Genomic DNA, 13399 nt, shown 5'->3' on the forward strand with positions numbered 1-13399 from the left:
ATAGGGATACCTGAGACTTCACTTAGGAGTGTAAAGAGCTCTAGAAACAAACATATTTGAGAACTGCTGATGTAGAGGCACAGAAAGCAGCTTCGTCTGTGGCTAGGTAGCTTAGACTCAGAATGTTTCATCATTTCATGCATTTCTTTCTTTATTATTTAATTAATTTGCCTTACATAATCCGGGGATTGCAGCTTAGAAAGCAGAGCAACAACCCTTCTTTAGATATCAGAAGAGGACAATCTGCAGTGGATTTGCATATTGGCAAATCTCTAGTCGAGGATATTAACCTTCTGAAGTACTCAAAAATGCCTGCCTGTCTCAGGCACTTGGGCTTCATGGGTGATTTGCTCAAGGATCATCTTTCTCAGCAGTTGCTATCTGCTTTTCTGCCACGGGTTCCAAACCTGGGGCTAGTTCATTGGTTTTGGCCACCGTGAATCTGCTCATGTGTACAGCCTCTTCATAAACCGGAGGTGCCTCCACTCCAGCAGAGAGATGTGCTGCTGGCATAGCGCAGTGGGAATGCGCAACCGCTAGTATTCGCCTAGCAGCTGGGCCAAACATTGAATGGAGAGCTAAAAGGGAAAAGAAAGAGAGAAATGCATAAACTTCCACTTCAGATGTTAAAGGAGAAATGTTAAAATTGAAAGGGAAAATTACATGTCTTCTCCCTAGGAAGTAACATCCAACTCACTCTGAGAAAGACTTGCACCCTGCTTTTACAGGCGCACTGCTTTTTATAGGCGCACTGCCCTACTGGAACTTGCATCACAGAAGTGCAGTGTGGTTTATGGTAGTTGCAGAAGGTCATGACTCGTTCCGCACAGCCAGGCCATCAACACAAGCAGTGGGCAGCCATGCGCCAGCAGCCCCAGGAAAAGCCCATGCACCAGAAAATCAATATGGGGCATGAAGGGTGAGTGGAACGGGGTGGGAAGGGAAAGGAATGGGAAGGAGACCAGGGCAGGAAGGGGTATGTGTCAAGGCCAGGAAGAGGCAGTGTTGACAGGAGCAGTAACTCCAATATCCTATCCCCTTTCTAGGCCTCAATTCACTTTCACGGCTCCACTCGGATTTGTGCCAGTAAAATTGCTGGTGCAGGTCCAAGCAGACTCATTCAGGCAGTGGAGGCTTACCTCTGGATGAGAGAATAAATGTTCCCTTATATGGAGGAGAACTCCAGAACTGTCCCCCCCCCCATATGATGCAGTGTGTGCTCCAGCAGAGCTACTGGTTGGCAACCTTCAGTCTCTTAAGACTATGGTATAAGCCTACAGCACCCAGTATTCCCAGGCGGTCTCCCATCCAAGTACTAACCAGGCCTGACCCTGCTTAGCTTCCAAGATCAGGCATGTGCAGGGTGCTGTATTGGCAGAAAGGATTAGATAGGATCGAGCTGTTAGTTTCTTAGGCAGGTAGGCTTGGTAGGGAATTTCCTATATAACTTAATCAACAGAATAGTGGTTATTACGCAAGAGGCATTCATAAAGTTATGCTACTCCTAAGCCATGAATGTAGTGCTTCCCCCAGCTGATCCGGTGATGTTCATTTGCTTCAGATTCTTTGAGAGTAACATTATGGTGCCACTCACAAGTGATTGTACTCTGAAGTGTGCTGTCGTGATCAAATGCAATGACGGTGACCTCATAGGGGTGGGGGCTGGCATCTTCTCCAGCCGGGCGGCAGTTCAAGCAGCAGCATCTCACACAAACTGCGACCAGAGCACAGATGAGGAGCAGTCCGCCAATTGCAACCGCGAGCCTAGAAGGGAAGAAGGGTCAAGGCGCCACCATTTATAGTTCAAGGAACTCTAAGAACTGAATATACACAACTGGAGATGAGTGGATTTCCTCCACTCCTTTGCTTTATCATGAGGAAGGTTCTGGTTTATCTAGAAAAAATTCTGAAATAAGTTCTGAAATTAATTTCTGTTTTCAGTATCTTTGTTCTTGGAAAGGTCAGTCGCTCTCTGCTTCACTGCTCACTCCCCTCCCAATTCTCTCAGCTACAGAGTTCCTGGTTCCACCACCTTCGCCCATGCCATCACAGGCCAACTTGTCTCAGAATGCATAGTGGGTGCTCTGACTCTCCCTTCCTGTTCTGCTCATGAGCATACATGTTCCACCTCCTCTTCTCCCTCCAGGCCAATAGGAGGATGTGAATGGATTGACTCATTCCACCAAGCTCTACCCTCTGATTTGCCAGGCAACACAGCTCCCAAACTCCACTCTTGCATCTTTGGGCATGGGCCTCAGCAAATGTGACAACTTTTGTAAGAAATGTCGGCAGTGGAACAATCTACCTGAGAAGGTGGTAGATTCTTCATTGCTGGCAAGCCACCCATTAGGGATGTTGTACACCAACTGTGGACAGCCTGCATTGGCAGAGGGCTGGACTCAATCTTGCAGGTCTCTTCCAACTCTATGATCTTAGAATTGTAGTCTTAGAGCCCAATCCTATGCATGTCTACTCAGAAGAAAGTCCCATTAGAGTCAATGGGGCTAACTCTGAGGAAAGTGTGGATAGGATTGGGCTGTTAGATAATTGGTTCATTTATTAGCCAACCTTCAGCATAAGCTTTGAGGCTCACATACAATTAGTAATACAGAATGAAACAATTAACAGACTGAAACAATACAATAAAATATAACAAACCAATAAAAATATGGGCAGCTATGTGACACATGGGAATGCCAATCAAGGGGGAAATCATACAAGCCCGAAGTACACATGTGCACGTGTATATATGAACTGACTTGAGCATTTTTTCCTGTTGTTCCATCATACTTACAGATGAGGCTTGATCATGCAGCATTTTCAGTTGAACATAGTGTGTGCAGTGGACTGATCCTAAGTTCACCCTTTTTTTTTTTTTCCAATGTTAGTCTATATTCACAACCGGGATCAAATGTGTACACCTGTGGGCTGGGCAGAAATGGGTTATGCCATTTCTTCCCAATGTTGCATACACGCAACAGAGATCAAATGTGTACACCTGTGGGCTGGGCAGAAATGGGTTATGCCATTTCTTCCCAATGTTGCATACACGCAACAGAGATCAAATGTGTACACCTGTGGGCTGGGCAGAAATGGGTTAAAAACACCATAAATCAAAAAGTCATTCCTGAAATAGACACAGTTGCAAGCACATTGTCAGTTGTTTTCTTAAACTTACCAAATGTACCAGAGATGAACCCAGTCTGCATCTGAGCAGCTTTGGGGGGGGGGGAAGGGGGAAAAGGGGTTCAAGAGAAAATTAATATCATAGAAACAAAGATCTGGTTTACACATACATCAGTTGATTTATCTTCCCTTGGTTACTCAGCACTTGACAACTGAATGGGTGAGAATTTCTTAGTGCAAACATTTTCCTGAGATTTACATTAATAAAAGGTTTGCACTAAGAAAAGTTCTGATTCATAACCTGACAAATTCTCTCTAAAATAACATTGAAAAGATCCCCATCCAACCTACTCAACCTCCCCAAACAAAAATTCTCTGATTTGTCTACTGGCTGCAGTCTGTGATCATGAAAAATTCTCTCCTTATTGCTAGATGTGATCTTTAACTGTCTCATTCACAGGATGATCTGCTGCACAAATTAAAACAAGGAAGAAAAAGATTATGAAGATGGTCCACTTTCCTAGTTCTGCAGTCTAGATCACCACTGTGTTTATAACACTGATAAGAAATTAATTCTGTATATATACTCACTGGTTAGCCTTTGTGCAGCTCTCCTGCAATCTCACCTGAGGAATCTTCAAAGGGAAAAAAGTCAAGTTGACTGGATGCTCTGCTTTAATGTGTCCATCTGCATCTACCCAGTATTCCTCCTGTTATGGTGGGACCCTGTGGGATCCCCAGATGCAGGAAACATTCCAGAGCAGCTGCCTCAATGTTCCAGGATGCCCAGCATCAGCACTGGACACCGAGGAGGAAGAGACCCGAGTTGGCCTTGGTAGTTAGCAGAGGTCAGGCTTCAAGGGAGCAAAGAATTTAAGGGAGGCAGAGCAAGCAAGAGGAGAGGACAGGGGCAGCGCAGAGGCAAAACAGTAGAAGGAAACAGAGAGGCAAAGACAAGTGAGGAGAGAGCACAAGGAAATGGGGGGGTGAAAAGGGGGTCCTCTGGGAAAAAGGAAGAGGCAAGCAAGGGAGAAAGAAGGCAGCAACGAAGAACAAGCAATGAGCAATGAGCAACGAAGATTGGCAAGGCTAGTGTGATGAGAGAGAGAGAGAGAGAGAGAGAGAGAGAGAGAGAGAGAGAGAGCTCTTGCCCTGCCAGGCTATGGCTATGGCCATCCAAAACCCTGGGATGAAAAAAATTCTGATGAATACCAGCTGAAATTCAGAAAGGTGTTTGGGACTACACCAAGGAGAAAGGGTCTGAGAAGTATCTAGGATTTCTAAACCCCCCCCCCCACGCTTGTGAGACCAATTGGATAAAGCAACTGTATGCAGCACCCACATCTCCTCTATTAGCCACACCTCCCCAGGTAATAGGGTGAGGTGTCCTTTCCCACACCATACAATATAGAGTCCCCCCTTGGGGTGAGCATGAGGAAGCAGCAGCCCCTGCACATGGATACAATGTTAGACACCATTCTTCTCCCCAGTCTCATCAGATATGTTAACATGGCTATATTTGTGTTGAAATGTACATCTTTTTTAACGTCATCATATACATCTTTTTTAACTTCATCCAAATTCCTTCTCCTTCCTCTGGATGAGATGTACAGTGGACCTGCTGTACCTGCAGGGGTTTGGTTCCAGGATTCCGTGCCGATACCAAAAAACACATATGCTCAAGTCCACAGATAAAATGGTGTAAAACCGCGTAAAAGGCATGAATTGCATAATGTAAATTGTGTCTCATCAATTGCTTAATTTGCAAATGAGATGTAAGTGGTGGAGAGAAATCTGTGAAATGGTGGGAGGCCACATGCAGCAGGGTATGTGGAGTTTTTGGCAGGGTGTGTGGAATTTTTTTCCAAATACATTTCAGGCTGTGATTGGTTAAATCCATGAAAATGGGACCCATTGATGCGGCAGGCCCACTGTATTCAGTACATGTTACCAATCTGAATCTCTAATCATCTTTCAATTCTCATTTCCTGTCAGCTTTCCCCTCTATTTTAACCCAACTTTCCTGCAATGAGCAACCCTAAGTAAAGACTAACCTGAGCAATGAGAAATCCGTTGTGACTTACTTGAGTTAGACATGTGAGAGCAGAGATGGTCACCACTTGGTTCCACTTTCCCATGAGTAAATGCTTTGAGTCTTCTCTTGTCCAAAGTTGGATGCTTCTTCCTATCTCACATTCATCTTGCAGCTCTTTCTGATCAGGATAATAGGCAGAGAAATTATTTTTTGATGCAGTGGCTCTCTTCACATTATTTTCTCCCTATTTGTTCATGGCTTTGACTTTATTTCTTTTGCTTTATCAGTGTTTCTCTGGAGGAGGCTCGTCTCACTTTCTCTCGTGGATGGAGACATGCACAAATGTGTATGCATGTACATTTTCTCCCGGTCTGCTCATATTAATGTCAGAGTCTCAGTGGGAAAACTCACACAAGTTAGAAGGAAGAGGCTATTGCTCCGTGGAAAGCATTCCTGCCTCTTTCCTGTGATCTGTGGTTTCCTTGGTCCCTCCCTTCATAGAGAGACCGCTTTAAGGTGAAGGTCATATTGTTTGACTTTCTGCTTTACCTAGGATCTTTCCTTCTTCCCCCTGCACCTATGCGCTTATCCTTTTGTCCCTTTTGGGGCAGGAGGTGATATCTGTGCAACCATCCAGAAAGCATTTCCAAGAATACCACGCATGAATACCTTGCTCCAAAGCAAAGTTGATGAGGCATTTTAGAACTGTTGCTATTTCAGTATTCATTCGGTGTAGAGCTCCTCCCTTTTTCTACTACATGGGGAAAAATCTTGCTGTTTTCATTTTGCCATCATTTTCCCTGCAGCTGTGAAATTATGAAACTATAATCTCTTAGGCTACAGTTCTAAGCATACTTACCTGGGAGTAAGTCCCACTGAAAACAGAATTTTACTTTCTGTAAAGTTTACTTTCTTCTGAGTAAACATGAATAGGTTTGTGCTGTTACATATTTACTGTTTTTTTTCCCTCATGTAAACTTTTTGGGTTCCTACTGCACTATTGCAAATTCAGTGAATATAATATATATACTGTATTCAGTGAGCTGAATTGTGTACTTTTATATACATATATGAGAATAAGTACACAATTCAGCTGACTGAATGCAGTATAAATACTGTATCTTCTATCAGTGTTCCAATATCTGAGATACATGAAACATGTCCCAATAATCACTACATAACATTTCAGTCAGCGAGCGATAATATATTCCATTTCTGTGCTTAATGACACAACATCTGAGTCACGCAAAGCCTGTGTCTGTGAAGGACTGGGCAGTGTTGGATCTAAAAGGGCTTGTTATCCTTTGCTGTGACCATGTTCTCTTGACAATTAAGCTGGTGAATCATTACTCCAGCATAATTTTAAGAGGCAGAAAGCGGAACCAATGGATTCTTGAACACATAACACAGACATACTCATAGAAACACATGCACGCACGTGCACACAGGGCTGTAGAATTTTAATGTTTTTCAAGAAAGAATCAAAGACAAACATCAAGAATGAAGTTAATGCAATATACAGCCATTGAAATGAAATGCCTAGTCACAGATTGCTTTCACACTCAGTAGGCTTTAAGGCCTACAGAGACATTTTTTTCCATAATAAACTGTCAGTGGAATTAAAACACTTGCATAATGTTTTGTTTTTCAATTTAGAAAAACATTTCTTTTTAGATTAGCCTTATGATTTCAGTATAGTCATTTTAGTGTTGGAATATTCTGTGGGTTTTATGGATCTGTTTTATTGCTATTTTGTATTTTATATCCTTGCTGTTTTAACTCTGGAGATTGCTGCTGGCTGATTTTTAGTTGTTTTTAGTTATGTTTTAAATGTTTTGAATTGTTTTGATATATTTTATATGCTTTTGTAACCTGCTTTGGGTGCCCATCTGGGAGAAAAGTGGGACAAAAATGAAATGAATGAATAATACAATGTTTAATATGGCTTTATACTTAACATGGCCCTTCCTTTCCCCCCTGCAACTGTCTGCTTTATACATCATGTCAGCAGAAAACCGGTGGATCATGACCAACAAGGAACTCCCCCGCCATTGGAACCCAAGGAGTCAGAGAATGTGGAGGACGCAGACCCTGAGGCCTGGCAACAAGACCCCTCCCTCTCCTGTAGAGTAAAACCTGAGGTCAGATAAGGTAAGGAACAACTAGGAAAGGGAGAAGGGATCCTAACAAGTTCAAATGTGATCAGGACAAAGTTTTGATTGCATGGTCTCAAAGACAGACATCTGAAAGAGAAACACATGTGGGGGTTGTCAGCCATCTCCATCCACAGAATTGTTGTCCCTTTGCAGGAAGGTAGGAGGGCTGGTCTAGAGGGTAGAGCCTCCGATAGCCCGAAGATAACATCAGAAGGTCACCAGTTTGAGGACACTGGCAGCTCCCTGAACGACTGAGAATGGTGAGACCTTGAAGCAGCTGGCAAGCTGAGCTGAGTGATTTCACATACTCTGGATGTGAGCAAGAAGTGTCTTTGCTGCCCTCCATGTGAGAGATGGAGCTGCTTGTCAGCTTGCGTGGGAGAACTGGAGGCCAGAAGTGAGACCAAACCAGGAAGATCCATTCTGAAATGTGGTTGGTTCTTGAAAGAGAGAACCTCTATGATTGTAAAAATCCCCTTGAGGGATTTAGAAATGCCTGCCTTACTATTCAAGTAAACTGCCTTGAATAAAGTCAGAGGAGTAATCCGATGACCAGAAAGGAAGTATGTAAATACCTAGTTGATGTTGTTTGCAAGCTGTTCAACAGACAGCCAGGTATCCGGTGTCAGTGTTGCCTGGCTACATGAATTAGTTCACTGTCTGCAGTAGAGTTTGTAAATCAACACAAGCTTGTCATTGCCTTCTGGACTTCCTGCCAAGGACTTTAGTACTGAGGTTGGTGTGCTGTGATCAGCTGCAAAGTGTATCTTATCCTCCCTTACAGGAAAGTGGGTGGGGTGGCGAGAATTGAGATTTTATAGTGCTTTTGTCCTTCCCCATTGTTTCTTATGCATTTTTAAGTCCCTATACCAGCTTTGACACTGGGGCAGCATTTTGCGGATGTTTGGGGTATGTCTGGATGAGCATACATCTCTCAAGTCTGAGTTCTTTCCATGCACAGAAAACACCAGGAGTCAAACAAAACCCTCCCTCCTACTCAGTGATGGGATTGAGCCGGTTCGCGGCGGTTCTATAGTACCGCTTCCTAGTTCACCTAGTTCACCTCTAGCTCACCGGTTGTTGGCTGGGGAGCGCACGCGCAGCTATGACCCTCCTGCGACTGCGCGGAGAATGCAGGAGAGGGCGCGAACGGCCAGCGTGCAGCCTCGCTGATGAGGAGCAGTTCAGCTGCTTGCCAGGCGCCTCTCCTCCCCGGCTAGGCTCAGCACTCCCGGTGAGTCGGGGGCGCGGGAGGAAGAGGAGGGCGCTGGAGCCCAAAGAGCCCCCGCCGCCCCCGAGGGCGAGCCCCCCCGCCGCCATGTGTCCCCACCTGCTAACGAGGGAAACAGGAGCAGCTGCCCACCCCGCGCCTGTCCTCCCCGGCTGAACTAGCTGGCTCAGCTTTCCCGGTGAGTCGGGGGGCGTGGGAGGAAGAGGGGGGCACTGGAGCCGCTCCCGCTCAAAGAGCCCCGCTGCCCCCGAGGGCGAGCCCCCCTGCCGCCATGTGTCCCCTCCCGCTAACGAGGGCAACAGGAGCAGTCAGCATGCAGCCTCGCTGACGAGGACTTCAGTTCAGTGCCAGCATGCTGCCTCGCTGACGAGGAGCAGTTCAGCTGCCCGTCCAGCGCCCTGAGGATTGCAGCCTCAGTGACGAAGATGAGATGCTTCCTTCTTCACATTCTGATTGACAGTGGCTGCAATCCTAACCACACTTTCCTGAGAGTAAGCCCCATTGAACAAAATAGGACTTACTTCTGAGTAGACCTGGTTAGGATTGTGCTCAGTGCCTACATAGCGGTAAGTTCCATTGTGTTCAATGGGGCTTACTCCCAGGAAAGTGTGGCAAACTCTGCCACACTTTCCTGGGAGTAAGCCCCATTGAATACAGTGGGACTTACCTCTGAGTAGACACTGTCAGTCAGAAGGCGAAGAAGGAAGCACCTCATCTTCGTCACTGAGGCTGCGATCCTAGCCACACTTTCCTGGGAGTAAGCCCCATTGAACACAATGGGGCTTACTTCTGAGTAGAAATGCCTAGCATTGCATTGTCAGTCTGGAGGAGAATGAAACACAGCCCCCGGACCTCCAAGGGGCACCTCCTCCTTCCAGCTCCAGACTGCAGAAGTTTTTGGAGCTCCCCCTCCACCTTTGATCCAGGCAAGAGGGTCAGTCTCCCAGTGTCTCACCCCACCAGTGGCTCTCCCCAGAAGACTTTTTGCCCCTAAGAGACATCAACCCCCCCCCCCCATCTATCACACAGGAAAGGACTGAAGATCGCTTATGTCTCCCCGGCACACTTCTCCAGCTTGGATGGGCTCAAGGTCCCCAGTGAGAGGAGCCAAGGGAAGACTTGCCTTCCCCTGTGCCTTGCCTTCCCCTGTGAAGTGCAGGTGCAGCTCCGCAGCTGCATGCCTCCTGCTGCTGCTGCCCAGAGATGGGTTGCCAACCCCTGGACTAAGCTAATTACTGGGCTGGGGCACCTTCCTTATGAGGAAAGGCTAGGCGTTTGGGCCTCTTCAGCCTAGAAAAGAGGCATCTGAGGGGGGACATGATTGAGACATACAAAATTACGCAGGGGATGGACAGAGTGGATAGAGAGATGCTCTTTACACTCGCACAAAACACCAGAACCAGGGGACATCCACTAAAATTGAGTGTTGGGAGGGTTAGGACAGACAAAAGAAAATATGTCTTTACTCAGCGTGTGGTTGGTCTGTGGAACTCCTTGCCACAGGATGTGGTGATGGCGTCTGGTCTGGATGCCTTTAAAAGGGGATTGGACAAGTTTCTGGAGGAAAAATCCATTACTGGTTACAAGCTATGATGTGTATGCGCAACCTCCTGATTTTAGAAATGGGCTATGTCAGAATGCCAGATGCAAGGGAGGGCACCAGGATGAGGTCTCTTGTTATCTGGTGTGCTCCCTGGGGCATTTGGTGGGCCGCTGTGAGATACAGGAAGCTGGACTAGATGGGCCTATGGCCAGTGTTTGATCATATGAGAAAGGTGCAGTATACAGTTGTTGTTTTTTAAATATATTTGTTCCAGTTGTGTTACCAACCCAAAGTACATTTGAGCAATGAATATTGTTTCCTGCATATGTTAATTGCTAGACCAAATTAAAAATGTTTAATTATATACTCACTATATACTGTTCTTATTATTTCACAGAGGGAGTGTGCTAACAAGAAGTCTTGCTGAAATTGTAAAGAAGAAGGACTTTGTACTCGATTCTGAATACTTGATTACATTACTAGTGGTTGTACCAAAGTAAGTAAATCTCCAGATTTCAGGTGTATTGAAACTTTGGGGCTAAACTAAACAATAAAACTGTGTGATTGGAGCCAACATGTATGCTTGGTTTCTTTATTAGAATAACAAATGTAAATTGTCGGGTCCCAATGCAAAGCACAGTGAGGAGAGATGGCTTAAACTCTTTACCCCATCATTCTGATCATGCCTCTCCCTATGACTGGTATTTGCCTTGGGTGGAAAGTTGTGCACTTGTCTCTGTGTGTTGTTGACACTTCAGTGAAAGCCGTCTGGAATTTAGTCCTTTGGTATAAGACTAATGGACTAGACTTTGGTGTAAGTCTGTTTCCAAAGCAAACTACCACAGCAAAATCTGTCCACTTAAAATGGAGTGACACAGGAAAAATGTTGCTAAGCTGTGATCTTTTTCAGCCCAACTTTTCCAAAAATTCTTATTGGTTTCCTCTAATTTATTTAAATGTTTAGCTTCTAAGTTTGACTTGGGTAATCTGTTAGTATATTCATTCTTATAACTTCATTTATCTTATCAATGTAAGTAAGTGTAAAGTAATACACATTGGGGCAAAAAATCAAAACTTCACATATAGGCTAATGGGTTCTGAGCTGTCTGTGACAGATCAGGAGAGAGATCTTGGGGTGGTGGTGGACAGCTAGATGAAAGTGTCGACCTAATGTGTGGCAGCGGTTAAGAGGGCCAATTCTAAGCTTGGGGTCATTAGAAAAGGTATTGAAAATAAAACGGCTAATATTATAATGTCATTGTACAAATTGATGGTAAGGCCACACCTGGAGTATTGTGTCTAGTTCTGGTCATCACATCTCAGGACATAGTGGAAATGGAAAAGGTGCAAAAAAAGTGGAAGTGTATACCGCAAAGGAAGAAGGGCTTGACTAAGTCCAGGAGGGTGCCTGCATTGCTAACCAGCCAAGTTAGAGAGGCCATAAAGGGCAAGGAAGCTACTTTCCGTAAATGGAAGTCTTGCCCTAATGAGGAAAACAGAAAGGAACATAAACTGTGGCAAAAGAAATGTAAGAAGGTGATATGGGAGGCCAAGAGAGACTATGAGGAACGCATGGCCAGCAGCATTAAGGATAATAATAAAAGCTTCTTTAAATATGTTAGAAGCAGGAAACCCACCAGAGAAGCGGTTGGCCCTCTGGATGAAGAGGGAGGGAAAGGGGAGATAAAAGGAGACTTAGAGATGGCAGAGAAATTAAATGAGTTCTTTGCATCTGTCTTCACGGCAGAAGACCTCGGGCAGATACCGCTGCCCAAACGGTCCCTCCTGACCAAGGAATTAAGTCAGATAGAGATTAAAAGAGAAGATGTTTCAGACCTAATTGATAAGTTAAAGATCAATAAGTCACCAGGCCCTGATGGCATCCACCCAAGAGTTAAACTACCTTTGGTATACTTAAAATGGTCATTAGGATATAGAACCTGTTGTTAATTTATTTGAATCCCACCACTGCTCCTACTACATGTTGCATAGAGCTACACTGCACTATTGTTGGTCCCTTTCAGACACTTTCAGCCCTACAGCTCACTTTGACATGGAAAGGGAGGAGCCAGGCTACGCCTTGTCATCAGTATCAGCTGCAGAGGGGCAGGATCCATCCCAACTATTCAGGATGTCAGGTTGATGGTGAGGATGTTGCTAAAGTATCCTCTGCTGCGGTGCCTGACCACTTGCACTCTTTCAGTGGGACTCATCTGAGCCAGGCTCTGGCTGCCTTTGGGTGGCAAGAGATTTTCCTTTTAAGGAAGGCTTCTGGAAGGTAAAACCGAGGTGCATATACTTTACATTTAAAGATTTTTGTTTGCTTTGAAAGTATTATGACTCCTTAACGCATTTTATTGTCCACTGCCTGGGCTGAAATTAAAGTCAAGTTTCTTTTCCCTGCAATGCAATTTGGTTGTGCCACTCAACTGGAAAGCAGTGAAAATTATTGTGTTATTTATGTCCTGTTGATCAACTGTGAAGTGTTTTGAAGTGAGTCAGTTACAATCAGCATTTCCCCTTTCGGCCTGGAAACACAGAGGACGGAAACAATTTTGAATGTCTGAGCATCATTCGTTCTTCCTCAAATGCTTAATGAATATCTTTCTGGTACGGGGCATATAGTTGCAACTAGGAAAGTCAAACTTAGCACCCTGTCCGTTGTGCAACAAAATATTTTGGAGTCCCATTCCAAGTGTTGCAATGATGATTCCCAAACTTTGTTTTTAGAATAAAAAACAAAGTATTGGACAAATTTATTTGCCCTGAAACCCTGGACTCGGTTGTGCACTAAACTCTTAAGCCTTGGACACCAACTTCAAAGGTTTAATTTTCATAATGTCACCTAACAAAAAGCATGGTCAGGATTGAGCCCTTCAGCTGGGCTTGTTTAGCTAGTGCAAAATGCTGCAGCCAGAGTGATGGGAGGGACCTATTTACGCACAGCATTGTGTGTATGACAGTTGTTAAAAAAACAAAACAGGAATTGTGAGATTTGTGATCATTGGATTCCCAAAATGAGATCAGGGTTAAAAGCACTAAACTTTCATATCTGTGTCACATTCAAGAACATTACTGCACAACCATTGATTGTCATACACACATCTTCCCCACTATTTTACTCTTCCCCCCCTTCTCATTTTTTCCCCAGCCTTCACGGGGGGGGGGGGGCTGGGGGGACTGGTGGAAGACTTCACACCTAATTCCCCTTCAATTCCCAGTGACAGAGCTGGCAGCATAAGCATTTTAAAAACCCTCCTTCAGTTTTGAAGAACTTGTACTTCTCTTCCTTCCAGTCTTCTTTTGTC

At 44.8% G+C, this 13399-nt stretch overlaps 1 protein-coding gene across 1 annotated transcript; it reads right to left on the minus strand.

Annotated features, from left to right (window-relative positions):
• Positions 1-351: 351 nt before the first annotated feature.
• TMEM52B (transmembrane protein 52B) lies at positions 352-5264 on the minus strand. Its single transcript, XM_066612661.1, has 5 exons — positions 5211-5264; positions 3718-3761; positions 3179-3217; positions 1595-1764; positions 352-578 (listed from the first exon to the last, which is right to left on the minus strand). The coding sequence occupies exons 1-5, from the start codon at positions 5262-5264 to the stop codon at positions 352-354; spliced, it is 534 nt and encodes a 177-aa protein (XP_066468758.1).
• Positions 5265-13399: the final 8135 nt, after the last annotated feature.

The sequence above is a fragment of the Tiliqua scincoides genome, chromosome 2 (assembly GCF_035046505.1).
Source record: "Tiliqua scincoides isolate rTilSci1 chromosome 2, rTilSci1.hap2, whole genome shotgun sequence".
NCBI lineage: Eukaryota > Metazoa > Chordata > Lepidosauria > Squamata > Scincidae > Tiliqua > Tiliqua scincoides.